Source organism: Loxodonta africana, chromosome 1 (genome assembly GCF_030014295.1).
Source record: "Loxodonta africana isolate mLoxAfr1 chromosome 1, mLoxAfr1.hap2, whole genome shotgun sequence".
Classification (NCBI taxonomy): Eukaryota; Metazoa; Chordata; class Mammalia; order Proboscidea; family Elephantidae; genus Loxodonta; species Loxodonta africana.
The window spans coordinates 212,392,141-212,419,749 of NC_087342.1; the positions used below are offsets into that span (position 1 = coordinate 212,392,141).

At 39.1% G+C, this 27,609-nt stretch overlaps 1 protein-coding gene across 4 annotated transcripts in view; it reads left to right on the plus strand.

Moving 5' to 3' along the window:
- PHACTR2 (phosphatase and actin regulator 2) overlaps positions 1-27,609 on the plus strand; it is a 341,627-nt gene that overhangs the window by 278,282 nt on the left and 35,736 nt on the right. For 3 of the 4 annotated variants that reach the window (XM_064291660.1, XM_023551977.2, XM_010588267.3), the window contains exons 5-9: positions 4,779-5,313; positions 11,424-11,626; positions 13,172-13,328; positions 21,256-21,311; positions 26,710-26,771. In XM_064291660.1, the coding sequence (XP_064147730.1) occupies positions 4,779-5,313; positions 11,424-11,626; positions 13,172-13,328; positions 21,256-21,311; positions 26,710-26,771 (1,013 nt within the window). Of the gene's footprint in view, positions 1-377; positions 618-4,778; positions 5,314-11,423; positions 11,627-13,171; positions 13,329-21,255; positions 21,312-26,709; positions 26,772-27,609 lie in introns of all 4 variants that reach the window. The other variant, XM_010588137.3, reaches the window with a different exon arrangement.

Sequence of the window (27,609 nt, forward strand, 5' to 3'; positions counted from 1 at the left end):
ATTGTCTGCAAGAATGAGTCCAGTCACTGCTGCATGTCGGTCCGTATCCCCCATCAGTGTGTCTAACACGCTGATCTTCCGTCTCAGAGGCCTTGCCCTTTTGCTTAACTACTAAACTTGTTCAGTGCAGTAAGCACAGATTCAAGGCTGTAATTGACCATGAACTTGTTATCAAAGTGCTTGGGGGACATACCCCAGTTTGGCTTTTAACCCATGTTTTTACCCCAGACTTTGCTCTCTCGGGTACGTAACTCTGTGCTGGTTCCCAAGGGCCAAGCAGCTGTGTGTTTTTATCACTGTTGCCATGTGTCTTGTTCTTCGTATTTTTATGGTGTGTGTCTGTATCGGTCTGCTTCTGTTCACTTTCTCATTTGTAGAGATCACTGAAAACCACCCTGAAACACCGGCAGCTCCTGCTCCACCTCCTCCAGCTCCTCCTAAGCCTAAACCCAAACCTAAACCCAAAAAAACACCTGTGCCTCCAAAAGGGGCAGCAGCTGGAGCGAGCCACAAGGGTGATGACGTGCCTCCCATTAAAAAAAATACCAAGGCTCCTGGTAAGCAGGCCCCTGTCCCTCCACCCAAGCCAACAAGCCGAAATGCGACCCGAGAGGCTGGTGAGTATGCACCCACTGTGCTGTGGGATTGAGTTTAGAGTTCTCAGCTCTGGGTTGGGCTAATTGTTTCTTCTAGGGTGACAGCCTTTTGGTGTCTTTGGACATAACACCCATGGACTCAGCTTTCACATAAAGAATGCCCAGAAAATTCCTTTGTTGCAATCTCTGCCACATCATTTATTTTTGGGTGAATATACTATGTCTTAAGAAGCCCTGGTAGTGCAGTGTGTAAGCCCTTGACTGCTAACAAAAAGGTCAGCAGTTCAATCCCACCAGCCGCTCCATGGGAGAAAGATGTAGCAACCTGCTCTCGTAATGATTACAGTCTAGGAAACAACATGGGGCAGTTCTATTCTGTCCTATAGAGTCACTGTGAGACAGAATCGACTTGACAGCAATGGGTATAATATATGTTGAGTTACCCACTATTTGCTCGTGAGACCTAGTCGAAGGTTACATAGTGCCTGATGAATGACGGTGATCCAATAAGGCATTATTTAGACATTGATAGACTTCTGCCTGATTGTTTATGGGTGGCTGTTTAGCTTGGGTTTTCTTTCAAATTGTCCTGGGTTTGCACATTACAAGGTGACATTGTATGGCGCAAATGGTTAAGCAGTCAACCACTAGCTGAAGGTTGGCAGTTCACAGCCACCCAGAGGCACCTTGGAAGACAGGCCTGGCGATCTGCTTCCAAAAGGTCACAGCCTTGAAAACCCTATGGAGAGGTTCTCCTTTGTGACACATGATTACCATGAGTCAAAATTAATTCAACAGCGAATAAAAACAACATCATCTTTGGCATACTTGCTGGATCTTAATTTCTTAAATCTTTCCACATACATAGTCATATCCCTACTGGTAAATGACAAAGGGTTTGTACCACTTGGTGTACCTGCAACCATGTGTGATTATTTGGTTCTACCCCACCGCTTTCTGCTACAGTCAAAACTATTTCAGTGGAGTGTACCCTTCCCCCCAGTAGACTTGAGTTTGTTATAAGGAAACACATCCTAGTGGTGGAGTTACAAATTGCTATTACAAATCGCCAGTGATGTTTTGGTGACCTACAATAAATTCGTGTAATGTATATCCAGCTTTCCTTTCAAATCAGAGATGCTTAAAGCAAAGTGGACCCCGCACTATCTTGTGAAGCGGAATAAAAATACCTCCCACGTCATCCAGCTTTTAAAGGAGCATTAAGCAAAGTACACATGCTGACTGGCTTTTTTCCATTAGCATACACATAAAAATTTTCCTGTGGTGTAGCAAATCTTATTTTCCTTAAAATTAGCAGAAATCTTCTAGCAATTAGCTACCAGGATTTGCCTTGGTGTTGATCTTTTTCTCCTCATAATTTATACCGATAATGCCTAAACTCAGAGACTGGCTTAGGTGACAGTATAACACATTCTGAAATGCAAATAAATGTCTCCTTCCCTGTGTTTCCCTCTTGCTGCCTTTGACCTTTACCGTCTGGGTCTCCTCTAATAAGCTCTAATGAAATGTCTCAGAGTGGTGTCCTAGCGGTGCCAAAGGACCATATCCTCAGGGACCAGCTGCCCTGACATGTCAGCGTCCATTCTTGTTGGTATCTGTGTGTGCTTCCCAGACTGCCTACCAAACCCTGTGAGTGGTGTTTGAAGTGAGGCGTGCACTGATCGGCTTCTTAAAGAAGAGCCCCAAACTGTCACCCTGTCTTTGGGAATTAATGTCCCGTCTTGCACAAACTGTCACACTTCCTCACTCCCCACATGGTAGTGGTTCACTGTTGACTCTGAGCTTGGGCTCTCTCTTAACTTCTTTCAGAAGAAAGCTAGTGATTAATGCCAGGGCGAGAGAGAGCTTTCATGAGAGATTTTATTCCCAGACATTTAACTTGAAGGTTTATTTATAGGCTCATGATGTTCCTAAGAGAATAGTACAGTCATTTTATCCATTGTATTAAGAGAGGCCTGACTGGCCCTTAGTCTGAATAAAAATGTGGCCTTCTAGACTGTAACTACCACAGAGAAACGGGTTGCATTGAAGTATATCAACAAGCCTATTGTGCAAGCGTCTTTTTTATCAGATACTGATGATAATACTTGAGAATCCTACAGATATTCCATTGGTAACCACTTAGAACATGCGTTGTAACTTTGTTTCATTTGAATAATGTTGACCTTCTGGAAAAGTTAGTTCAAATACAGCTCTTGATTTTCAGGCAAATATTTTAAGTTGTTAACACTCTACCAGTTTTAGATTCTTCCTTTGTTACTAAGTACAGACCTCCAAATGACCACGTATCTTTGTAGCACAATTCACCTGCTTTGCCATGAGGCAAGGTAAAAATCTCCCCTTTATACATATATATATATATTTTGTTGTTTTTTTCTTTCTTTCTATGTCATTGTTACAAAGTGTATTAGCGCTTACCTCTGAAGTGGTATCGTTCTTTTTTAAACATGACTTTAATTCAAGGTAACAAGTAATGTAGTTGATTTCAGCAATGCACACCAGTTTAGAAGATACTTAAAGAAAAATATATAACAAGGCTTGGATTTGCACTTCAGACATTGAGAAATGGCCCCTTTTCCTTAAACTGGGCTAAGATTAACTTCGCTGTTAGAGAAGAAAGAATTTTCCAAGAAAATTATTAGAATAGATAAGGTGGAAAGATTGTGTTTGGCTTACCTAGAAAATAATCAAACTTATTCATGCACCAAATTTTTAGCGCCTTTGTTATGAAAAGTAAATTTAGAGTGAGCTTAGATTGAAGGAGTAAGGAGTATGCTTAATGTGGTTGACTTGTAAGCAAATGAATATTGTTAACTGTAAAAAAAAAAAAAAACTGTTAATAGTAGGCTCAGATTCTGGAGATGAGTGGGATTCTAGTTATTAAGTGTGCCTAAAATAATAAACCCCTCAGACCATAGAAAGATGCCTCATAAGCCTAGACCTTGTCATTAATTCAGACTGGGTTCTTTAGAATATCTGAATAAGAGAAGTCTTAAATCGCATTGTCTATCCTTTATTTGTTCTTCATTTCTTGACCCTCCCAATTCACTTAACTGGAGGTAAGTTACAATAACATTTCTATGCAATGTAGATTGGCTCCAAAAATTAACAACATATTTTCTAGATAGTTCTGGAAAAGATCCTTTAACCCATCGTGAAAAAGAAGAAACATACAAAATTATAACAGAAGAAGTAATTAGGAAAATTTGTAGATCAGAAAGGTTATAAAACAAAAGAGTATTCTCATAGGAGTTTATTTCCTAAGATAAAATAAAGAAAGGGATAGTTAGCCTTTTTTTCTTAGAAATTGTCGAGTTGAAGGTAGTCCTATCCCGAAACAGACAAACACACCAAGGAGACCTCTGATGAAAGATCTCCTTGGAGCACAGCAGTAAGGAAGATTCAGTTTGTGAAGGTGACGGCCAGCCAGAGGAACTGAGAGGGATGTTCTTTTCCTTCAAATTATAACAGCAGAACCCATTTTGACTTTTTTTTTTAAAGGAGTACTTTTCTACCTTTGGTGTTTTGGAGGGGCTTTGTCACCCAGACGTGGCCATGTGTTTTCACTGCCCTGTAGCCACCCCAGATGGAAGTACAGGCCAGCACATTGAGCTACAGTGATAGCTGGTTTGGAGTCTACTCTTATAGTAGCAGAATAAGTGAGTTTGCTTTTGACCCAGAAAGGAGCTGGTGGCATATGCCCCAGCCTCTTCTGAACGTGGGCTCCACCACCATGGCTTGATTCCCAGAAGAATGTCATAAAACGTGTAGTTCGTGGTGTCCCCAATTGTTTCCTGTAACCTGTTAGCTACTGATGTCTGCCCTCCACTTATCACCTCCTTTCTTCAAAGCATAAAGGACTCATAGGACAGAAAGCTGAGGATTTTCCCACCCAAAGATGAGAGGAGGAAGAAGACAGAGGGCTCTTGACTCATAGGGTTTTGCCATAGGCATCACTTGCTCCATTCCAGATTGGAGGCGAGGAGGGCAGGGAGGGAACAGAAAAAAAAAACATTATCACTATAATAAATTACTCATTTAGTCAACAATTTTTAGTTTTAAAGGGAATTTTGTAAATGTCATTGACAGTGGCAACACAGTTACTTTATTTAAAAAAATATGTTCTTTTATTTTTAATGTAAAACCTTTCTCTTATTTTAGCTGGTTCCTCTCATTCCAAAAAAACAAGTGGCCCCAAAGCATCCACTTCACCATCTACTTCATCCACCTCATCTCGTCCCAAAGCTTCCAAGGAGATAGTTTCTAGCAAAACAGGGACAGTGGGAACCACAAAGGGCAAGAAAAAAACTGGCAAGCAGCCAGCCTCTCGACCATCCTCAGACACAGCCACACCTGGGACATCTGATCTTAAAGGGGATTCTTCAGAGACCAGAGCCGAGAGCCTCACACCCGAGCAGACTGTCCCTGGGACCGAGGAGCAGACCACAGGCAAATCCAAGTCCATGGTCCCTCCGCCCCCCGTGGCTCCACCACCTTCTCCCCCTGCTCCTTCTCTTCCTCCTGAGGATCAGTGCGTTACTCCCTCAGACACTCCCGTCGTCCTGGTCAGCAATGGGGCTGACCTGCCTGCCTCTGCCTTAGACCCAAGTCAGCTTCCCTGGACTGAAGAGCCAGCCAACAAAGCCATTCTCCACTCAGGCACTGGCTTAAGTGTCAACAAAGAAAATGCAAAATGGTGAGTTGGGGGCACAAACCCCTATTCCAGCTGCATTCCAAGTGAGATGAGTGCCAAAGATGACTCAGCCATTCTGTTAGAAATGCAGGAACCTCATTTGTTTGCATTTATGATTTAATCCAGTGAATTTTAGGTAAGCGCACATGTACTCCAACCCTTCATTTTCTAGTGTGCCCCAGGAATGGGCTGCTGGAGAAAATGACATTTGTAATGCTGAGAAACACTACTTCACATCTGTTGTTTTCAAGGACATTTAGAACCTGCTTCATACGGCTCAGCAGTCCTTTTTCATGTCCCTAGCCAGTTCCCGTCTCCTTCTTTACAGTGGTTATTCAAATATTTGCCACTTGTGTCCAGATTTCTTTCCCACATCTGCCCACCTTCATTTCAATAAGTTTCTTTGCTTTCTCCTTCTCCAGGAAAATAAAGACCATCAGGAAAGAACTCTTTGAAATGGCAGCTCCTTTTTTCTCCAGCCTTAAAGTGTTTGCCTTTCTTGCTCACTCAATTCCCGACCTAGCTGCAATGTCATTGCCTCTATGAAGCCTTCTAAGGTTCATCTAGGCAGAATTGGTTATTGCCCTGATGGCCCTTCTTTTCTACCTCTTTAGCAGCCAGAGGGGACAGTGGTGGTTCTGCACCTCAAGCACAGCCACTACCCATCTGTCAGTGGAAGCTTGCATGCTGCTATGATGCTGAACAGGTTTCAGCAGACCTTCCAGACTAAGGCAGAGTAAGAAGATAAGCCTGGTGGTCTGCTTCCAAAAATCAGTCAGTGAAAACCCTGTAAATCACAACAATCCGATCCACAACCAATCATGGGGAGGCACAGGACCAGGCGGTGTTTCTTTCCATTGTGGTTGGGGCCACTATGCACTGGGGGCGGACTCAGCTGCAGCTAACAACAACATCTAGGAAGCAGTACAGCATCTGGTATGCCATAGACACTTAAGAAATATAAAGTGAGCTAAGAAGGTTATAGGAAAAGTCAGCCAACTTTAATATAATGGAAGCAGTATTGTAAATGAAACAACCCTGCTGCTGGATTTTATAAATAGAATATAATGTAAGGTAAAAGATAGTGGCCAAGTGGTCTCAGTTTAGTTTGAGAAGAAAGCCAAATAAAATGGGCTGAGGAACTTGACATTGCCTTTGCTGGCCCCACCATCATCCAGGTACCCAAGCCAGCAACCTGGGATTGGCCGTAGGGTCTTCATTCTCCTCCATTCCCTGCATCTGATTGGTCACAAAGTCTTACAGTTCCCCTGTCCCACAGGTGTGAAGGGGGGGCTGTTGGAGTCTAGTAAATGTAATAACCAATTCAATCTAGAGAAGGTTTGGAGCTCTTAAACTTAGCCTCCTCTCACCTATTTCTAAGAATAAATCCTAATCCATCAAGAACTCTAATAATTTAATATGTTCTCTTAAAAAAATTTTTTTTTTTGTCTTGTTAGACTTTTTTAAAAAATGTACATTAACTTGGCTGGTTTTGGTCAAGAATAAGATATTATCAAGTTTATTTAATTGTTGATAATCATAACTAGCATGGAATACTTCTCTAAAACAGTTACTATATTTATTCCTGTTTATAGATGAGAAAAACTAATACTGAGAGAGGTAAGATAATTTGCCCAAGATTACCCAGTTAGTAAGTGTCAAAGTCACCAAATTTCATGCTCTGAATAATTTTATAAATTTTCTGAAGCAGTTCTTTCTACCTTTCTCCTATTTCTTTTATTTTTTTTTTAATCATTTCAAGGACCATCATCTGAAGGAAAGCAATGGAAAGATAAATAAGTAAAAATCAAATCATAAATTTGTTTTATTTGAGTTTAACATTTTAATAAAAGCTGTGGGAAAAGAAGATATTAAAATGAATGGCTGTCATTTTTTTTTAATATCTTTTTTTTTTAATGGGAAAAGAAGATACTAAAATGAATGGCTGTGGTGACCTTAATACTTCTAGCATATTGTAGATACCTGCATTTAATTATAATGAACATTTTCCAGCATCAACCTTTAGAACTGAATGTTCATTCTTTTGGCATATATACTTTTACTTGTCCTTGGTGTGCTGAACAGCGTGCTAAGCACCAAGGATACAAAAGTGAGCAAGAGAGGATAATAGAGTATTTTGTACCAAAATATTGTCCAACATGCTCAGGAACCTTAGGGGGGAATATAGGAGAGCTAAGTCATGAGCCGATTGGTACAGGTTGGAGGTATGCGTGTTTAAGATGAGGTCTGGATTTTGGGGAATAGGTTCAGTGCCTGGGTTTATTGTTCAGTGTACTAAAGAGCAAGGTCCGTATAAAGTGCTTCGTTAGATAAAGTCTTAAGCACTGCAAGAACTCATAGCCAAAGGTCACTTGAGTGTGTGCAGTTCATCTCCACTATTTATGAAACACACTATATAGAGCTTAGCGCCCTGCTACATCCTATTGCTCTGGAGTCGGTTCCGACTCATAGGGACCCTGTAGGGCAGAGTAGAACTGCCCCATAGGATTTACAAGGCTGTAATCTTTACAGAAGCAGATTGCCACATCTTTCTCCTGAGGAGCAGCTGGTCAGTGCAAACTGCCGACCTTTCAATTAGCGGCTGAGTGCCTTAGCCACTGTGCCACCAGGACCCCTTCACGCTGCATGCTGGGGGCTTAATCACAGTCTTCAGCCAAGTCTGTGAGAAATTGTCAGACCAGAGAGGTGAGCATCTGCTCTCCATTTCCGCAGAGACTGTGATCACAGGGAGCGGGCTTAGGAACATCATTGGACATTGAGGATGTTGTGAGAGATTTTCCTGTCAGTCAGAGTGGCTATAATGCCTTCCTAGAAGAGGTCAGAGAGGTTTTCTTCTCTGTGTATTCTTCAACATAGAAATTTAAATTACCTTTTACCCCACAGGACTGGCTGTGTTTGCTCTTGAATGAATGAGCCTGGCATAAGTAGCCTCTCAAAATTTCCTCCAAATTCTTTTCCTCTTTTAAGTGGGTATTTGAATTAGAATTTCTGGATCTTAGTCACTTGCTTTACTTAGAACTCTCCCTCAGTTATGTTTAGTCAACTGATGTGTGAAAATCCTGTCATTATATAAAGAGGCTTCTGTTCAGAATACAAATATCAAAACTTCAAAGAGAACAAATGGCTCTGTGTAAAAATATCTACTTCTGTTCCCATATCACAGGGTAGTAACTATTTGGTGACTTCTCTTCATTGGCAGCTTCATTACTAACATATGTATCTGCTGTAATTTAAGGCAGAAACTAATACCAAAAAAAAAAAAAAAAAAAAACCATTGCCATCGAGTTGATTCTGACTCATAGCGACCCTATAGGACAGAGGAGAACTGCCCCACAGAGTTTCCAAGGAGTGTCTGGTGGATTCGATCTGTTGACCTCTTTGTTAGCAGCTGTAGCACTTAACCACTACACCACCAGGGTTTCCAGAAACTAAAAGCACCTATTAAGTCTATATTTAATAGATGGACTAAGAGTCTAAAATCAAGGTTCTAGTTTGGATTTACCAGTTTGGTTAGGCAACTCACAAGGGCCTTCGTCGGTTCCATGAACCATAAGTTGTTTACTCTCCTTGTACTGTTGCTGTTAGCTGTTGTCAAGTTGGCCCAAACTCATGGTGACCCCATGCACAGTGAACTGAAATGCTGCCCTGATACACCATCCCCGTGATACTTGGGAACTGGGCCATTGTGATCCCTGGGGTTTTCGTTGGCTGATTTTCAGAAGTAGATAGTCAGACTTTTCTTCCTAGCCTGTCTTAGTCTGGAAGCTCCCCTGAAACCTGTGTAGCATCATAGCAAAATAAAGCCTCCACTGATAGATATGGGTAGCTGTACATGGGATGCATTGGCCAGGAATCAAATCGGGGGCTCCTGCATGAAAGAAGAGAATTCTACCACCATTGCACCTCACCTTTGTACGCTAGAGCAGTTGTAAGTGGGAGTGTAGGCAGAACAAATGATAAGATTAAAATAATGATCAATATAATAAACTAGTGAGCAATAATAGGAACAAATTATTGTTATCAGGTGCCATCAAGTCGATTCCAACTCATAGAGACCCAGTGTAAATACCAGGGCTCAACTCTGAGGTGTCTTTCATTCTGTTATCCAGAATGTATTATTAATTGGTATATCTTTTAAAGGAAACCCTGGTGGTATAGTGGTTAAGAGCTATGGCTGCTAACCAAAAGGCTGGTAGTTCGAGTCCACCAGGCATTCCTGGGAGACTCTATGGGGCAGTTCTACTCTGTCATGGCTGCTAACCAAAAGGCTGGTAGTTTGAATCCACCAGGCGTTCCTGGGAAACTCTATGGGGCAGTTCTACTCTGTCCTATAGGGTTGCTTTGAGTCAGTAATCGACTCAACGGCAGTGAGTTTGGTTTTTGTTTTTTAATCTTTTAAACAGGCTGTGGTCACCCACAGTGGCAGACTATTTAAACAAGAATGGCCTTGTTTGCCAGGGTCAGTTGACTAAAAATCCACTCTGTGGAAATGTTTTCCTATGAAAATAGATCTCCTCTTATTTAAAGTGAAATTTCATATTGCTTCTTTAAGAGCAAGAATTTATGCCATTGGCTTTTTCTAACAGGTGAAAAATACAGAATTTTGAGAGTACCTAGGCTTACAATTACAAAGCAGAATTTTTAATGCCTCATATTCTGACAACGTTTACCTGTTTTCGTGATTCAGCGAACTTTTTTTCTTTGGTTTTCCAGGTAGTCAGAACAGCACGTACATGTTATACACTAAATAGGCTTTCAGAAGTGTGGCATCCAAACGTGCGTGCTTCTATTTACTTTAGAAAGCAATTTGGGGATCTTCTGTGTCATAAAATGAAGATTACATTGTTTCAAATACATTTTTATATAAAGTTATTTTTTATTCTAGTCTTTGAAAATTGGTAAACTTTGTATCATATTCATAGTAACTTTCTTAACCAGAGATTCTTACTAAGCTAAATAGAAAATTGTTGCATCCTTACCCATCACCTTTCTTCTGAAGAGTTCATTTTGCTTTCACACTTCCTGTCTTACGTTATTCATCTAGTCCCGTGAGAGGCAGTTTTACAAATGGGGAAACTAAAGCACAGACAGGACATGTGAGTTTTGACTGCTGACACACTGGCTGTGATGAAAATAGTATTTGTTCATATATTAATGAAAGATGTACTTTCTATGCTGCTGCTGGGGTACAAAACAACATGAGTCCCACTTATTAGGGAACTCATAGAGGCTGAGCTCACTACCCATCTATCAGCTGTCATACTGTAGTGGCTTGCGTGTTGCTGTGATGCTAAAAGCTATGCCACCAGTATTTCCTATACCAGCAAGGTTACCCGTGGTGGATAGGTTTCAGCAGAGCTTTCAGACTAAGAGACTAGGAAGAATGGCCTGGCGATCTACTTCCAAAAATTAGCCAGTGAAAACCCTATGTATAGTATGGGCTCAAACATACCAATGATCATGAAGATGGCACAGAGCCGGGCAGCATTTCCTTCTGTCATACATAATGTCACCAAGAGTTGGAGCCGACTCGACAGCAACTAACAACAGCAGGGATTGAGAAGGCAGGCAAGTAGTAGGTGATGGAAGGGTAGCATGCCAAGTGCTCTGATGGGGTTGTCTTCTGGTCACCATGGGAGCAGAGAGGTGGGGCGAGGAACTAGACGGAAGGCCAGTGAAGTATTCTAGAAGGAGCTGAAGCTTTCCCTGGGGCTTGAAGGGTAATTAGGAGTTACAGGTACAGACAGAGTCAAATGTTGAAAAGCTTCTACCCCATTCTTTCCGCTGAACCTTCAGGGCTGTGAGAAAAATTCATTTGCAAAATGTAGTTTGCCACATTCTGTACTAAATATATTATTAGACGTCATCTAGTCAAGCCTCTTCAGTTGACAGATACAGAATCTAAAACCTTGTGGATTAAGTAATACAGCATTGCTCTTCCATTTCAGTGACTTTGACTAGCCTGTACCTGGCTTCTGCTGTCCCCAGCCTGAAGGATGCCCATGTAACTAGAGCTCCTTCTGCTGAGTTGGTGTGGTCCTCCGGGGTTGCTGTGAGCTTCACATCACCCTGTGTTTTTGTGCCTTTTACAGTTTCACAACCAAAGATGAGCTGGGGAAGGCAGCACCTCAGCTCCTGATTCCTGGGTTGATGGAACAATCTTCAGAATCCTTCAGTGCCCTGGAGGATGAAGGTCAGAGGGAGTACCAGGCCAATGACTCTGATTCTGATGGGCCTATTTTGTACACCGATGACGACGAGGAAGAGGATGAGGACGAGGATGGCAGTGGAGAAAGTAAGACTTTTTTCAGGGAGTAAAGAGAAGCGTAGGTCGTGGACAGAAGCAGCTGAGTTCTAGACTCAGTTCTGGGCGCTGTACTGAACTTGTCACTTTGGTTGAGCACCTCACGTGGCCTTCCTCAGTTCCATGAGCCATAAATCATCTGCTCTCCTTATACTATAGAGCAGTTGTAACTTGGAAATGTATACAGAACTTTTGGAACAAAAGCAAGTATCTGATGTTTTTCCTCATCTTCCTTTCTCAAAATAGAAACGTGTATTTTCTTAGATTTAGCATGTGCTTATGGGCCTTTCTGGAAGATTATTGCACAGGGCACGTCAGGTCTATGAGGTGGTTGTGCACATTTGTATTTGTACAAAGAATCAGAGCCGTCTGATGATAGAGGCCTTTCTCAGAGTCATCAAAGATGGCCCTTCCACCTGGGACCATGCTTGAATGAAGAGCATCGGTACAGGAGTTTGATTACTTCCTGGAGGTCTTTGAGAACTTTCACTTTTGTACTGGGGTTTAAGGAAAGGGGAAGGAGCCCTTGTTGCACAGTGATAGAGTGTTGGCTGCTAACTGAAAGGTCGGCAGTTCAAACTCACTGGTGGCTCCATGGGAGAAAAGACCTGGCAATCTGCTCCCATAAAGGTTTACAGCCTAGGAAACCCCATGGGGCAGTTCTACTTTGTCATATAGGGTCACTATGAATCAGAATTGACTCAATGGCAAAGAAGAAAGAGAAAGGAGGGAGGAATGAATCAAGAATGACAAATGCCTTTTAAGAATTAAAAGTAGGCACTCATCCACAATAAGTAAGATGGTATGCCTTCTAAGAAGTAATGATTGTGAAGTGGATAAAGCCACCCATTTCTTTAGGGATTAGAAAGGTGCTGTTTTGTTTGGTTAGCTTTGCTTTTAACTTCTGAGCAGGATAACTTGGCAAAGATTCACTATGAGATTCAATTTATAGATTATGAAAAGTTATTGCTATGTTAGTGATTTAACATCATTTTGCCAAATTCCTTCTACTTTTTTTTCCTGAGCAAAAATGAAATAAAATCATTATCATCCATCTGCTATTAGCTATCATCTGTTGAGATTTGAGGAACTCCTAGGTAGTTTAGGATTGAAGCACTGGCATAAAATGTAGACTAGTTGCCAGTGAGGAAGCAGATGAAAAGGATTTACTATATAGTGTAAGTAAGAGCGTTCAGTTTTTAAAACTTGAAAGAAGAAGCATTATGCAATCAGTAATTTCCGTCATACTCCATCTCAGCAAAATGAACTTCAAATATCACTTCCCCAATGATGAAGTGATAATTGCAAGTTTTTTCATGGTGCCCCAACATTTTTCAGAAGATCTTTTAAAAATTGTTCTTCGGTCTTCTCAAAATGAACTACATCCAACTCACAACTTTTTTCCCTTCGCTTAATTAAAATTCCATGTGGATAAAGAATTTGGTCTGGGCTTCTGGAGAGTCCCTGCCACATGTAACCTGAGCGCCACTTCCTAAAAGCCTCTTTCTGTGTTTTTCTGCCTGTTGCTATCCTCAGGTGCTTTGGCAAGTAAAATACGACGAAGGGATACTCTTGCTATCAAACTTGGCAACAGACCATCTAAGAAAGAATTAGAGGACAAAAACATCTTGCAGCGTACATCTGAAGAAGAAAGGCAGGAAATCCGACAACAAATTGGAACCAAGCTAGTCAGGTAATTGCTGAACTGTTGGTAGAGCTCTAACTAATTCGTACTTTTCTCCCTCCTGCTGCTGCAGTTTCCTGTCTGACTGAAAGCTCTGTGAATTCCTCGTGCACAGGTGTACTTAGCCTGCTGGCTGGTCTTAGAAAGCTGGTGTTGGATCGTGAACCACTCACAGAACCTACGCTTTGGTCCACCTCACCAGTGGCTTCCAGGTCACCGAAGTCTAATCCTGGGGTTGGCAAACTTTTTTCTGTAAAGGGTCAATTAGTAAATATCCTAGGCTTTGGTTGCAACTACTCAACTCTGCTGTTGCAACATGAAAGCAGACATAAACAATGCACAAATGCATATGGCTGTGTTCCAATAAAACTTTATTTACAAAAACAGGTGGCAGGCTTTAGCCTGTGAGCCAAAATTTGCTGACTCCTAGCCAAAGCCATGGACTCATTAGCATTCCTGTGATTGCCATGAGGGTTGTGAGACTGTAGAAATATTAGTTAGCTCCCATGGCCTTTTCCAAGCCAGGTAACCACAGCCACATATTTAAACTTCCCTTTTAACTTCAAATAAATGGGTCATCTGACTTCTCTTCCTGCCTCCAACCATTGTGTGGTATTTCTGTTTTGCCAGTTACAACTTTGGAATTCCACTTAGCTGTCAGTAAACACTAGGCAGTTGCCATCAAGTTGACTACTAACTCATAGCGACACTATGTGTGTCAGAGTGCAGCTGTGCTCCATAGAGTTTTTAATGGCTGATTTTTCAGAAGTGGATTGCCAGGCCTTTCTTCCAAGGCACCTCTAGGACTTGAATCTTCAACCTTTCAGACCTATAATCCTTTGATAGGCAAACAAGCATGTTAACCATTATACTACCTAAGGACTCTTTATTTAATAAAAGATGTTTCATTTTACTCTAATTTTCAGCCATCAGTGTGGGCACATTTAAGTATCAGTTATTCTACTGAATTTTCTCACTCTGTGTAAACAACAAAAAAAATGCATAAATTGAGAATGTGAAATGGTCTGGAATACCAGAGCAGGATTTGGAGGTGGGAAGAAACTCCTCTCCTTGCTTGGAAGGAGAAGACTTCTGAGACTGAGGGTTGGTGCGTAGTGGTTCTAGAATCCATTAACAGTTTTTCCAGAGGGAGAGTAACCCCATAGGAGAACTTCTTATGGCTGAGATGTACGGGAACATAGCCGAAAGCAGCTCTGACCTCTGCCTAATGGAAAAAGCTCAGCCTAAACTGGTAAAAATAAGGAACCTAGGAAGAGGCTGGTGGGTCCTCCCAGCTCTCAGACTCTTCAGGACTCTGGAAGAAGTGTGGTAAGGGTTTACACTGATGGTCTCCTTCTCTCTCAAGTCCTCTCGCCTCATACCTAAACTTTGACCATGAACTGCATCAGAAAAGAACCTGCAGAAATAAAAAAGAGCTCAAAGGGATAACAGCTTCAAACTAGAAAGATCTTACAGTTCTAAACATGCCATTTTACAGAGTAAAAACAAGGGAGAAAAATAGAGATCAGAGAGATAAAGTGCATTTCTCTAGGACATGCAGTTACTTAGAGGTATAACCAGGACTGGAACTTCGCTTCTGGGCTCTCAGACACCCTTCTTTGTTTTATGCTGTCTCCTATTTTGTATTTATTACACTGTATGTAAGAGAGTATACGCTTCTGGGTGTTTTGCTTGTTTGTTTTATTGCCCTCAAATGAGTGTCTTAGTTACCTAGTGCTGCTATAACAGAAATACTACAAGTGGATAGCTTTAACAAACAAATTTATTTTCTCACAGCTTAGGAGGCTGGAAGTCTGCATGCAGTGTGCTGGCTCTAGGGGAAGGCTTTCTTTCCCTGGTGGCTCTGGGGGAAGCGTTCATTAGCTGCTGTTTCCTAGTTCCTTGGAGATCTCCATGTGGCTTGGCATCTGTCTTCCTCATCTCTGCTTGCTTATTTAATCTCTTTTCCCCCCGCACTGGGTTTGGTTTTTTTGGTTTTCTTCCTCAAAAGAGATTGACTGAAGTCAAACCCCATGCTAATCTTGCCTCGTTAACATGACAAAGAAAACCCATTCCAAATGGAATTATAACTACAGGCATAGAGGTTAGGATTTACAACACATATTTTGGGGGCCGGGGGGGGAGGGGAACACTATTCAGTCCATAACAATGAGTTTTGCTGTAAAGAAGAATTTAAATCATTGGATAAAATTTGCACATATACTATTACCTTAAGAGATAATGCAAAATAGAATGTATCCCTTAAAAACAAAGAATATCATCATAGTTTATTATGTTGCTGTTGTTTGTTGCCACTGAGTTGATTCCAACTTAGAGTGACCCCATTGTGCAGAAAAGAACTGCATAGGGTTTTTAAGGCTATAACCTTTCAAAAGTAGATAACCAGACCTGTCTTCTGAGGTGCCTCTGGGTGGGTTTGAACTGCCAACTTTTCGGCTAGTACTCAAGCACTTAACTGCAGCACTCAGGGGCTCCTAGTTTATGATAGTAAAGAGTAAGAAAAGCGAAGTGTCATATGCCAAGATGACATTGAAGAAAATTTTGTGTTTCTTTGTTAAAACGCTAAACAATTTAGGAGAGGTTTGTTTGTTTTTAAATCATACTAAATATTTTAATATATGGAGAAGTCCTAAAGTTTTGCAGGTCAAAATTTCCCACTTTTATCATACAAAAGAATCTGGTCACCATTGTTTGTAGTGAAAATAAGATTTAATCATAGGAAAGATACACTGTTATACATGATTATATACCTAGAAAACTCTGAAAAACTGGCCAAATATTACTATACATAGTAAATAATTTCAGCAGGTTCATAAGATAGGAGATTAGTCTATAAAAATCAACATAATCTGTTGAAGAAGGGAAATTACATTTATAATAGTAGCAACAGCTGTGGTTTAAATATTCAACTCTTAATTTAACTTGAGGCCCCAAAAATTCATTTCCAGAATGAATAAATAGAGAGTAGTCAATTTTATCAATGGAAAAAGTGTAGCAGGTAGGTTTATCAAATGCGTGGGCAGCCCGAAGCTTGAAGGATAATAGGTTACTTTGTAAATCAGGACATAAATTGTGAATTAATTCTTTAAAATGAAACCAAATGGAAATAAATACCACTTTCAAGGTGGACCAAAAAACAAAACCAAAGACAGCCACTGAGAACAGAATGGAGGACACGTGGCAGCAGGTTTAGAGATGTTTGAGGTTCTGATAAACTGAAGGAGAGTTAGCTGTGAAAGGTGACTGTTCAGAAAGTGAGAGCAGGTTTATCCAGAACTGACGAAAACACAGTCTATAGAGCAAAGCAGGAGAGAGCCCAGTTGGCCCCATTGGTAAAATGGAGCTGACTAATCCAAGAGCTTGCAAGGACTGAGATGAAATATTTAAGGCACTTTATTTAGTGCCCAGTTCCCAGCAAGCACGCAATAAAATTAAATCATTTTATTAATTAAAATTATTCTGTATCTATTAAACTAGTAGAGCATCTCTAAAAACCTCAACCTAAAGTTGACACCTTTCTGGGAAAAATGGGACATAGATATATTGCTCTTTTTTAGTATTTCCAAAGAACAATGGGTTAACACAATAGCCACAACCGTGGACTCAAATATATCAGTGATGATGAAGATGGCACAGGACCAGGCAGCATTTTGTCCTGTTATACATAGGGTCACCGTGAGTCAGAGCCAATTCGACGTCAACTAACAACAACAATTTAACAATACACAAAAAGAATTACAAAGCGGTCTATTTTTTGCATGGTAAATTCACTGGAAGACTATAAGAGAAGGAAATAATCCAAATTAGGGGGAAAAAAGTATGTTTTACAAAGATGTTTATTACAAGGCTAGTTATAAAAAAAAAAAATTATAGTAATGATGAATTAAAACAAACCAAACACTCAAAAACAGGAGACTGACTAAGACGGTTGTGAGAAGTTGACAGTGTGGAACGCCATAGAGCAGTGGTTTTCTCACTGCTTCATCAGGATTCACTGGAGATGATACACACACGACTGACTGTGGGGAGAGCCAGAGAAGTGTGGGTATGTGTTTGGGGTGGAGGTAAGAGGAGACTAACCATCCCAGATCTAACCATCCTACTGGAACAGCTTCTCTTTTGTCTGTGTTATATGGTTGGAATTCCACCCCACCCCCCAAAATTTGTAAATATGCCAACTGTATCTATTTAAAAAAAAAAAAAAAACTTTAATAGAGCAGGGATTTTTGTTTTGTTTTATTGTGGTAAAAATGTATGTAACAAAACATTTTCAAATTCAACAATTTTTACATGTGCAATTTGGTGACATTGATTACATTCATCATGTTGTGCAACCATTATCCCTATCCGTTTCCAAATTATTCTGCCGCCATTGACTTAGAAGTCACCCCCAAGCACTGATGCCCTTTTGTCCCCCTCCCTTACATCCTTAGCAACCACTAATAAACTTTGGTCTCTATCAGTCTTAATTATCTAGTGCTGCTATAACAGAAATACCACAAGTGGGTGGCTTTAACAGACAGAAATTTATCAGTTTGTTGTAGTTAGGTGCCCTCAAGTCAGTTCTGACTCATAGCTACCCTGTAGGTCAGAGTGGAACTGCCCCATAGGGTTTTCCAAGGAGGTGGTTAGCAGTCGAGCTCATAAACAATATGCCACTAGGGCTACTATCACAGTTTAGGAGGCTAGAAGTCCAAATTCAGGTGCCTGCTCTAGGGGAAGGCTTCCTTTCTTTGCCAGCTCTGGAGCAAAGCCCTTGTCTCTTTGAGCATCTGATCCTGGGTGATCTTCACGTGGCCTGGCATTTATCTTCCCCAATCTCTGCTTCTCTCTTGCTTGTTTAATCCTTTCTTTACTCCCTCCTAGTCAAAAGAGATTAACTCAAGACACACTGTACACTAATCCTGCCTCATTAACATAGCAAAGGCAACCCATTCCAAAATGAGATTATAACCACAGGTGTAGAGGCTATGATTTACAACACATATTTCAGGGGGACACAATTCAATCCATAACACTATACATTTGCCTTTTCTAGATATTTCACATAAGCGAGAATCATACAATATTTATCCTTTTGTGACTGACTCATTTCATTCAGCATAATGTTTTCAAAATTCATCCATGTCGTAGCAAGTATCAGAATTTCATCTCTTTTTAGGGCTGAGTAATTCTCCATTTTGTATATGTACCACTTTTTCTTTATCCATTCATCTATTGGTGAACATTTAGGTTCTTTATACCTTTTGGCTTTTGTGAATAATACTGCAATGAATACCTAAAAAAACCCAATAGAGCAGGGTATTTAGTGTTATAAATATGTAAATTTTACAGCGTACCTTTCCATGAACAAGGTACATCTAATCACTGTCATTCAAAGATAAATAACCCACAATTCCTTTGTTAGAGAACTTGATGTCTCGTCAAAGACACCGAACTATATACTGCATGATGGGGCCACGTGAAAAGCACAAATGCCTAAGTTGAAAGAACTAAGTTTGAACCTTGGCTGTAACATTCCCTAGTTTTTTATCTTAGGTAAGGTAATTAATCTCTGAGCCTCATTTCCTCATCTGTAAAGTGGGATAATGGCCGCTATCTTGCTGAATTGTTATGAGGATTCATGATAATGTAAGATAAGCATGGTACCTGGTACTTTAAAAGTGTGAATTAATGATAGCTATGATTATTTTTTTTATGATTATTATCTTTGTAATTACCCACATGACAAGTGTTTTAATAAATGTATAGCCTATACTTTGTTGTTGGGTGCCATCGCGTCAGTTCTGACTCACAGCGACCCTATGTACAAAAGAATGAAACACTGCCCAGTCCTGTATCATCCTCACAATTGTTGCTGTGTTTAAGCCCATTGTTGCAGCCACTGTGTCAATCCATCTTGTATAGTCTATATACAACAGCTGTATAGGAGCAAAGAATCCAGAGACTTTAATTCTCACTTGCAAGAGAAAACAAGTAAACATCTATTTTGAAAGTACCGTTTTAAACATCTATAAAATTTCAGTAGGTGAAGAAGGACAGAAGGGTATTCCAGAAGGCAGGAACTCTATAAATAGAAGAACGGTATGATTGGGGAATGATAAGTAGTACAGTATATTGGTAGTCCAGGATATGCCAGTATATGGATGGTACAAAATCTGGCTGAAATGCATGTTCACTGGCTTCTTATGTGGCCACAATTACTTAAATTAATTTCAAGATAGACCTGCTGAAGACTAAACAATTTTTTTTTTACTTTTAAATGAAATATTTAAAATACTGGTTTCTTTCCTTCATACCTTTTCTTTCATTTACAACCACAGGCATTTAGAACCGATAGTATCGCATATTAAGATTCCCTTTTGTGTATGTTAGTTTAATTGGCACAAATTCAATCTGTTGAGCTAAAGTTGTGATTCTCTGTGATTAACAATACATGAATAACGTAAGCAAGACCATGAACAAAGTTATAAAAGGTTGCTAGGACGTCTCATTCTTGTATACAAATAGATGGCTACTAATCACAAATGAATGAGGAAGACCGAAGAATTGATGCCTTTGAATTGTGGTGTTGGTGAAGACTATTGAATATACCATGCACTGCCAAAAAAACAACCAAATCTGTCTTGGAAGAAGTACAACCAGAATGTTTCTTAGAAGCAAGGATGGCAAGACTACGTCTTGAATACTTTGGACATGTTGCCAGGAGGGATCAGTCCCTGGAGAAGGACATCATGCTTAGTAAAGTACAGGGTCAGCAGAAAAGAGGAAGACCCTCAACGAGGTGGATTGACACAGTGGCTGCAACAATGGGCTCAACTATAACAACGATTGTAAGGATGGTGCAGAACTGGGCAGTGTTTTGTTCTGTTGTGCATAGTGTCTCAATGAGTTCGAACTGACTCAACAGCACCTAACATCAACTATCACAAATGAACCTGGCTTTTCTTGAAAGCAGATGTTGAAGGATCTGTATCTCAGGATAACTTTATATGTATATGTATATTGTATAATCATTTGAGGTCATGGAAGCGGTATTTCTCTGTGCACTGAAGTCAGGTTGTTTCCCCAGTTGTTATGAACAGAGTGGTTCTCCCCACCCCTGTGGTTTGTTCAGCTCTTTTCCTGACTGATTTGTTATATTTGCTATATTGTCCTATGTCGTTGGTCCTATGCAGTTGCAAATACTTTTCTGAAGAAGTGGTGTATCTATTTTTAAGAACTGAGCAACAGCCTTTTTTATATTCTAATCATCTGTACATTAATTAGGGTACTGGCTAAGCTGCTACAACAGAGATCAAAAAGTATACTGGTTCAAACAGGTTGTGTTTATTTCTTTTCTACATAATAATCCAGAGGAAGGTAGGCTCTCGAGACAAGTGGGGAGCCCTGCTGCTTGAAGTCAGCCAGGCACCCAGGTTCCTTCTAACTTGTTGCTCTGCCATCTCTATGTGTATATATTCCTATCTACATGATCACAACTGATTCACACCACTGTGCTTAATTCCATGTAGCCTGGGGAAGAAGGAAAGAGTGAGAAGGGAATATACACCCAGTCATTTTAAGGGTGAAAAGCAGAAGTTGCAAACATCATTTCTGCTCATGTCCCATGGTAAGAACTTAGTGATATAGCTACACCTTGCAAAAAGAGAAGCAGAAGCCTGTAGCTGGGTACCCAGCTACGAATCAGGGGTCTGTTTCCAAGAGGTTATGAATAATGGGAGATACTAGTTAGCAGTCTCAGCCACTGTTTCAAGTCTCTAAACTAAAAGAAAGGATACTTTTATTTTGTAGGTTTAAAAAATAGATTTTATTTCTCCAAACATGAAGATATATAACTTTGTTGTTTTACTTTGCTTCCTCCACTGAGGGGCCCTTGTTTGTAACCTATAGTATATCCTTTTTGTCATCGTAGGAGACTTAGCCAGAGGCCAACAACGGAAGAACTAGAGCAAAGAAATATCCTAAAACGTGAGTGTCTTGTACAATGCAGTGATTCCTTGTGTACCCATTAACAGTCTCCCTCTAGAAACTAAGTATCAGTAGGAAACCTTAACATATTAGTTTATCCGTAACAGATTGAGATGGCCAATTTCAGTCATGTTTATGTGAAGTTGTTTATATATTTTAAGATAATTTCTTGAATTTTGTGTTTCATCCTGTGACTTTGACCTGCTATCTCCCAGGCCAGAGTCGTGGTCCATGACACTTTTTTTTAAAAAAGATGAAATATGTTCCATGTATTCTTTCACCCAAGTGTTAAATAGAAGAAAATGTTGTCATCTACTTGCAAATAAATGTCAAAGAAAAGGCCAAAGAATTCACAAGGCAATAAACATTCTTATTATTAATAATAGTTTCTTGCTGGGTTTTAAAAAATGTCTCAATCTAAAACAGAATTATGGTAAAAAAGAAGCTTTCAATCTATTTCATGTTCCTTTGTTATAATAACTCTACTTCCATCTTGGGTTGTGATTCCTCAGCATTTAAGGAGTTCTCCAGTCATTTTCCCACTTTATTTTCCCATTCTGTCTTTCACTCTATTCTCTTTGGCTTTATTTTTTACTCACCAGTCCAGTAGTGTCTTAAGTTCTCGAGTTAGTATTTTAAAACTATGAAACATAGTTCGTCACACTATTGAGTATCAATGTGGTTGTTAATCGCAGTGAGTTCAGTACTGGATATTTTAAAATTGAGCCTAGCTGTAGTTTTCTATAGTTTAGTTTTGAAAATCTTGACTCAGTTTCAAAAGAGCTTTTTATTGTGTGAAACATTGAAGAGCAAGGATGGGCAGAACTCTGAATAGTGAGCCACAGGAAGAATCCTCTGAACCAGGCTTTCAGAGTTAAGTTCATCTGCCTGGATCATCCCTGTTCTCTTGTTTGAATTGTTTTCTTTAAATGCATATTTACACTGACAGTTGCTATTACTATGGCAACCCAAAAATGTTGGTTGTATATAGTCTGGATATATTTAAAAAAAGAAAAAAAAACATTGCCACAGGGTTTCCAAGGCTGTAAATCTTTACGGAAGCCGACTGCCACTTCTTTCTCCCTCGGAGCGGCTGGTGGGTTTGAACTGCTGACCCTTTATATACAGAGTACTTATAAGAGAAAAAGATACCAAAAAGTGAGAGAAACTGTCCTCTACTCAGTGTATAGGATTGTTTCCTTGAAATGCTTTTTTCTGGCTCTTTGTGAACATAACTGGAATAGAACTTTATATATTCCCAAGAAACAAGTTAAGTGGCCATCAATGTGAAGAAGAGCCAATTTGGAGGAGGCACTGGTCATGGCTAGTGGGAAACAGATGTGTTTTCAGCTTTCCAAGGAAGGATGAAAACAACATGTAATTTTGACAAGAAAACAAGGAAGGCACATGGCTTTTGATAATAGGTATCTGGAAAATATTTGTGGGATTAAATTTTAAGTCGGCCCAAATGCCTAAGCTTCTAAAACACAGAGATTATGTCTTATTAGATGCTTGATGCAACACCTAGAAAGACAGCGGGAGAGAGAAGCCTGCTTGATTGTTTCCTGCCCTGTGAGACAAATAGTGCCGAAACATGTGAGAATTTGATTATTTGCGGAACTATTTCATAGACCAGGAAATTTTATCACATGCTGATCTTAAGTGCTATGTTGGCTTTTATACCCCTTTTTCCTGGAGGCCTGAGAATGAGTGAAACACCAAAGTCAACTTCAGATTTGACTTCAGACCTTTTGTACTTCTTCTGAGTTCACCTAAGCATGGTTATTCTTGAAACAAATGACTCATTCCCAGTGTGTAGAGGCTGATAACTGGCTTATGATCTCTAGACATAATGTTGTATGGCCAAGGGAAGCAGAAAAGAGAACTGGTGAAGTCATCCCAGGCATTGCCATGAGCTGTCACACTGGCCGAAAGGCATAGCTTGCACTATTGTATCCCTTCACTCAGCCCTGTTTACCTCTTCTATGTGTGATATGGAAGCCCTGGTAGCATAGCGGTTAAGTGCTAGGGCTCTAACCAAAAGGTCAGCAGTTCAAATCTACCAGGCACTTTGGAAACTCTATGGGGCAGTTCTACTCTGTCCTATAGGGCCTCTATGAGTCAGAATTGACTCAATGGCAACAGGTTTTTTTTTTTTTTTTAAATCTGTGATATAGTATGGCTTTTATAGATACTTATTTTAACTGAGTCACCTTTTCTTGACATTCTAGGAAACTAATTCACAGCATAAAACGTTCAGTGGTTCTCAAATCAGAGCCCATCACTGTTTTAATAAACATGAATCACATGGCAGTAAATGCTAATAGCATGATTTGGAGACAACAGAACAAGCTTTATTTCTTATCATCATTCTCATATCATTCCTTAATTGATTTTTTTGTCTCTTAATGCAGCTAGAATCTAAAATATATGTATTATGTATATATTAAACATATATATGTGTATATATATAATTTTTTTTAGTTATGTATTTTAGAACCACTTCCTTAAAACTGATAAAACAGAAAGCAAGATTTAGTGCTTAAAAGGGAAGCGTGTGCTTCTCAGGAAAAGCAATGTATATGGAACAGCTTTTATAGGGACAGGGATATAAGGTGCAGTTCCTTCTATACTATCTGGCTGTGAATATAATTGCAGCCATATATTCTATAGAGAAAATATATTACGCCATTGAGCTCTGCACATGTTCTTTCCCCAACATTTTATTATGAACCTTTTTAAACATACAGAAAAGTTGAAAGAATTTTATAATAAGCACCCATATGTCTACCATTCTACCATTAGTGTCTTACTTTATTACATCTTGCAACCACAGATAAATGTACCAAGTGTCCATTGATACCTCTTACTTTTTATGCATTCCAAAGTAAGTTTATACATGTACCTCAATATGTTAAAAACATCCATATGGAAACAGCGAAAACAGAAACAAACCCACACATACAAAAAAAGAGATTGTCTTTTTGAACCCATCTTATCTGAATTGATAACTCAAGAATGTAATACTCCAGTTGCTGGTATTTCTGTGCTTTTCTTTCTTTTCCTTTTAGCTCTTCACAAAATGCTGTGGGCAAAACTTGCAACCAGGCAAGTTTCCTGTAGTGCCCATTGCTGTTAAACCACATCTATTGTTTGTGTGTTTACGGGAAGGACTTCCTTGTGGCAGTTCTGAAGTGGCCGCCCTTCTCTGCTCTGCTGAGAGTTAATGGGGGCAAGATTTGTCAATGAGCCATGTCATTTCTTTCATTGACATCCCTCCAGTTTGTTTAAAGTAACCAGAAAAGCTTACATCCTAATATTAGCCTCTCTACTGAGTTAAAAATTGAAGGAAACATTCAAAAAAAAAAACTTGGTGAGTTTGTAAAAAACAAGTTTAAGGTTTAACCTTGACTCTTTGTAAGAGATTTCACAAAAACCATACTTAATAAGATTCAGAAGAACAGCCATGCTGGCTTGCTTCCACTTCTCATCTCTAGCTTCTTTAGAAGCAGAATTTCGAACATGGGAAATGTAAGGAAGTCATTTCCTGATGTCAAAAAAGAATTCCCAGATGGTAAAATCCTGTTTATTTTCCTCCAGTAACTACAATTGGCCTTTCTTTTTTTTAAACATAATTGGCTGTCACCTAGTTGTACAATCTGCATAAAAAGGCAAAACTATGTAATATCCCCTTCAAGGAAATGACATTTTCTGTAGTTAGTGAAAACCGGTGCATTTGTTAGCTTTGGGGAATTAGATATCCAGATTTTTTGTCTTTGCAAAGAATCTTTAAAAATGAAGCATAATCGCTTTCTCAGAAGAAGTGACTAAAATGTTGTAAGGGTTATATTTTTCATTTATTAATAATATAACCAAAGCCCTCGTTTGAATCATATGAACCACAAATTTGGATTTTTTGTCTGTTATGTATAATTGACAATTTACAAACCTTATCCAGTTCATAAAAGGTAATTATTTGATCCTAAGGATGTATTTTAAGGATAACAAAAGATATATATTTTATGAAACAATTATTAAAACCTGCAAGTATTTTCATAGGAAGAAATTTGAATTATAACCAAATTTGTTTGATACTCACAGGCACTTAAGGAATAGTAACTAGTTATTTCTTTTCTTATAGGGTGATTTCAGTTTATATTCACTATTTGTCTAAATAATCAGGACTGATCATATTCTTTCTTATGAATTAAAATTAATGTTTGAGAAGAATGTAGAAACTTTTCCCTGTCCAGATGAGGAAAATTAATAGAGAATTTAGCATATTCAACTAACATATGCAAATGTGCAAATAGCGAATACTGATATTTTGTTCACAATAAAAATAATTTTAGCATAAGAAGGCTGTTTGAATTTTTAAAAGACATGTAATTACCTTCTCATAGAGAAGTTTTTTTTTCAACATTTTTGGTTGAGCCTTTGTATAGTATGATTGATGTACCGTCAATAGGGGTCATAACACTTTCTAGAAGATAACCTTTCATAAGCACTAGTATCTGAGAAATAAAATCTGTGCTCATTTATAGAACAAATGATGAGTAACAGGAAGCAACAGAGAGTAGTTCATTCAACAACCAACCATTAAAATCTAAAGGAGTGTTTATTTCTTTTAAAATTCTGTACACTTTTCTTTTAGTCTCATTTTTGGATAGCATTCATTTAATTAACCAGTAAATTGTACTGCTCAGCCAAACACTAGAGAAGTCAATTATAAGAAAAGAAATAATCTCCATCAACAGTGCACCTAACCCTATTGAGAACATTCTGGTTTGAAAGCAAAGTGCAAAAAAATTATTACATTCGACTTCTACTTGGGAAACCCAGGTAGACAAATCGCATGTTTTGGTTGGATTTGAAAGGAAATCACAGCTCGTGCATGCATTGGATGGTTCTGATTTGTTCTTTTGATATGTTTTAGATTTTCACATGAAGGCCACATCTAGAAGTAAATTTTTATCTGAGATCTGGCAAACTGTGCATGTAAGCCATGAAATGGGAGGCAGTAAAAGGCCTTTGCCAGAATATGGGCACTCTCGTGGTCTTTTCGGAATGAAACAAGAAGTCAGGAACCAAAGCAGTTTACAATTAGTAAAGTAAACCAGTCCTACCAAAAAAAACTTATATATATATACACACACACACTCACATACGTATATAGACATACATGAGTGCATGTGTATGTATGTGTGTATATATATACATATATGTACGAATTAGTAATCAGTCTTTCTGCAGAATCTTGTGATAACTTTTAAAATATTTTAGAGGAGTGTTTGATCAATATGTGTTAGAGGTCAGTTAACTGTGGCCTGATCTATTTTTCTTATTACACATATCATCTATAGTAACTAAGTCACCATGCCTTTTCACTCCCTTACAGAAAAAAACGAAGAAGAAGAACAGGAAGCAAAAATGGAACTTAAACGCAGACTCAGCAGAAAGGTGATGAAACCATGACTATTAACGAACTTACGTGTTTTGAGATATTCTTTGTTTTTAAATTCCAGTCAGTTCTTTACATGTAAACCTGATATTTAGGAATAATTGTTCCTATTACTAAATATTCATAGGTATTAAAATCATTGTAATAAATTCAGTGTGAATTATGTTTGTATTTATAATTGCATGTTATGTTAATTTTGAAAAGACAGTTTTTTTTTTAATTGCATGCACTGATTATAAAATTGACATATATTCTTTTTTTCTCTTAATTTTTTTTTTAATTGTACTTTAGATGAAGGTTTACTTACCGAACAAACTAGCTTCTCATTAAACAGTACTGTTGTTTTGTGACATTTGGTTAACAACTCCACAAGTCAACACTCACCCCTTCTTGACCTTGGGTTCCCTGTTACCAGCTTTCCTGTCCCCTCCTGCCCTCTAGTCCTTGCTCCTGGGCTGCTGTGCCCCTTTAGCCTCATTTTGTTTTTTGGGCCTGCTAATCTTTGGCTGAAGGTGAACCTCAGGAGTGACTTCATTACTGAGCTAAAAGGGTGTGTGGGGGCCATACTTCCAGGGTTTCTCCAGTCTCTGTCAGGCCAGTAAGTCTAGTGTTTTTTTTTTGTGCGTTAAAATTTTGTTCTACATTTTTCTCCAGCTCTGTCTGGTGGAAAGCAGTACCCCCTGTTAAAACTGGCATACACTCTGTCAAGATTTTTTTGAAAATATAAAAAGAAATAAGTAGATAAATTCAGACAAAAGTCTTCTATCCAAAGATCGCCATTATTAACATTTCAATGTATAGTATTTCCAGCGTTTGAACAATTTTATTAGTTTTATA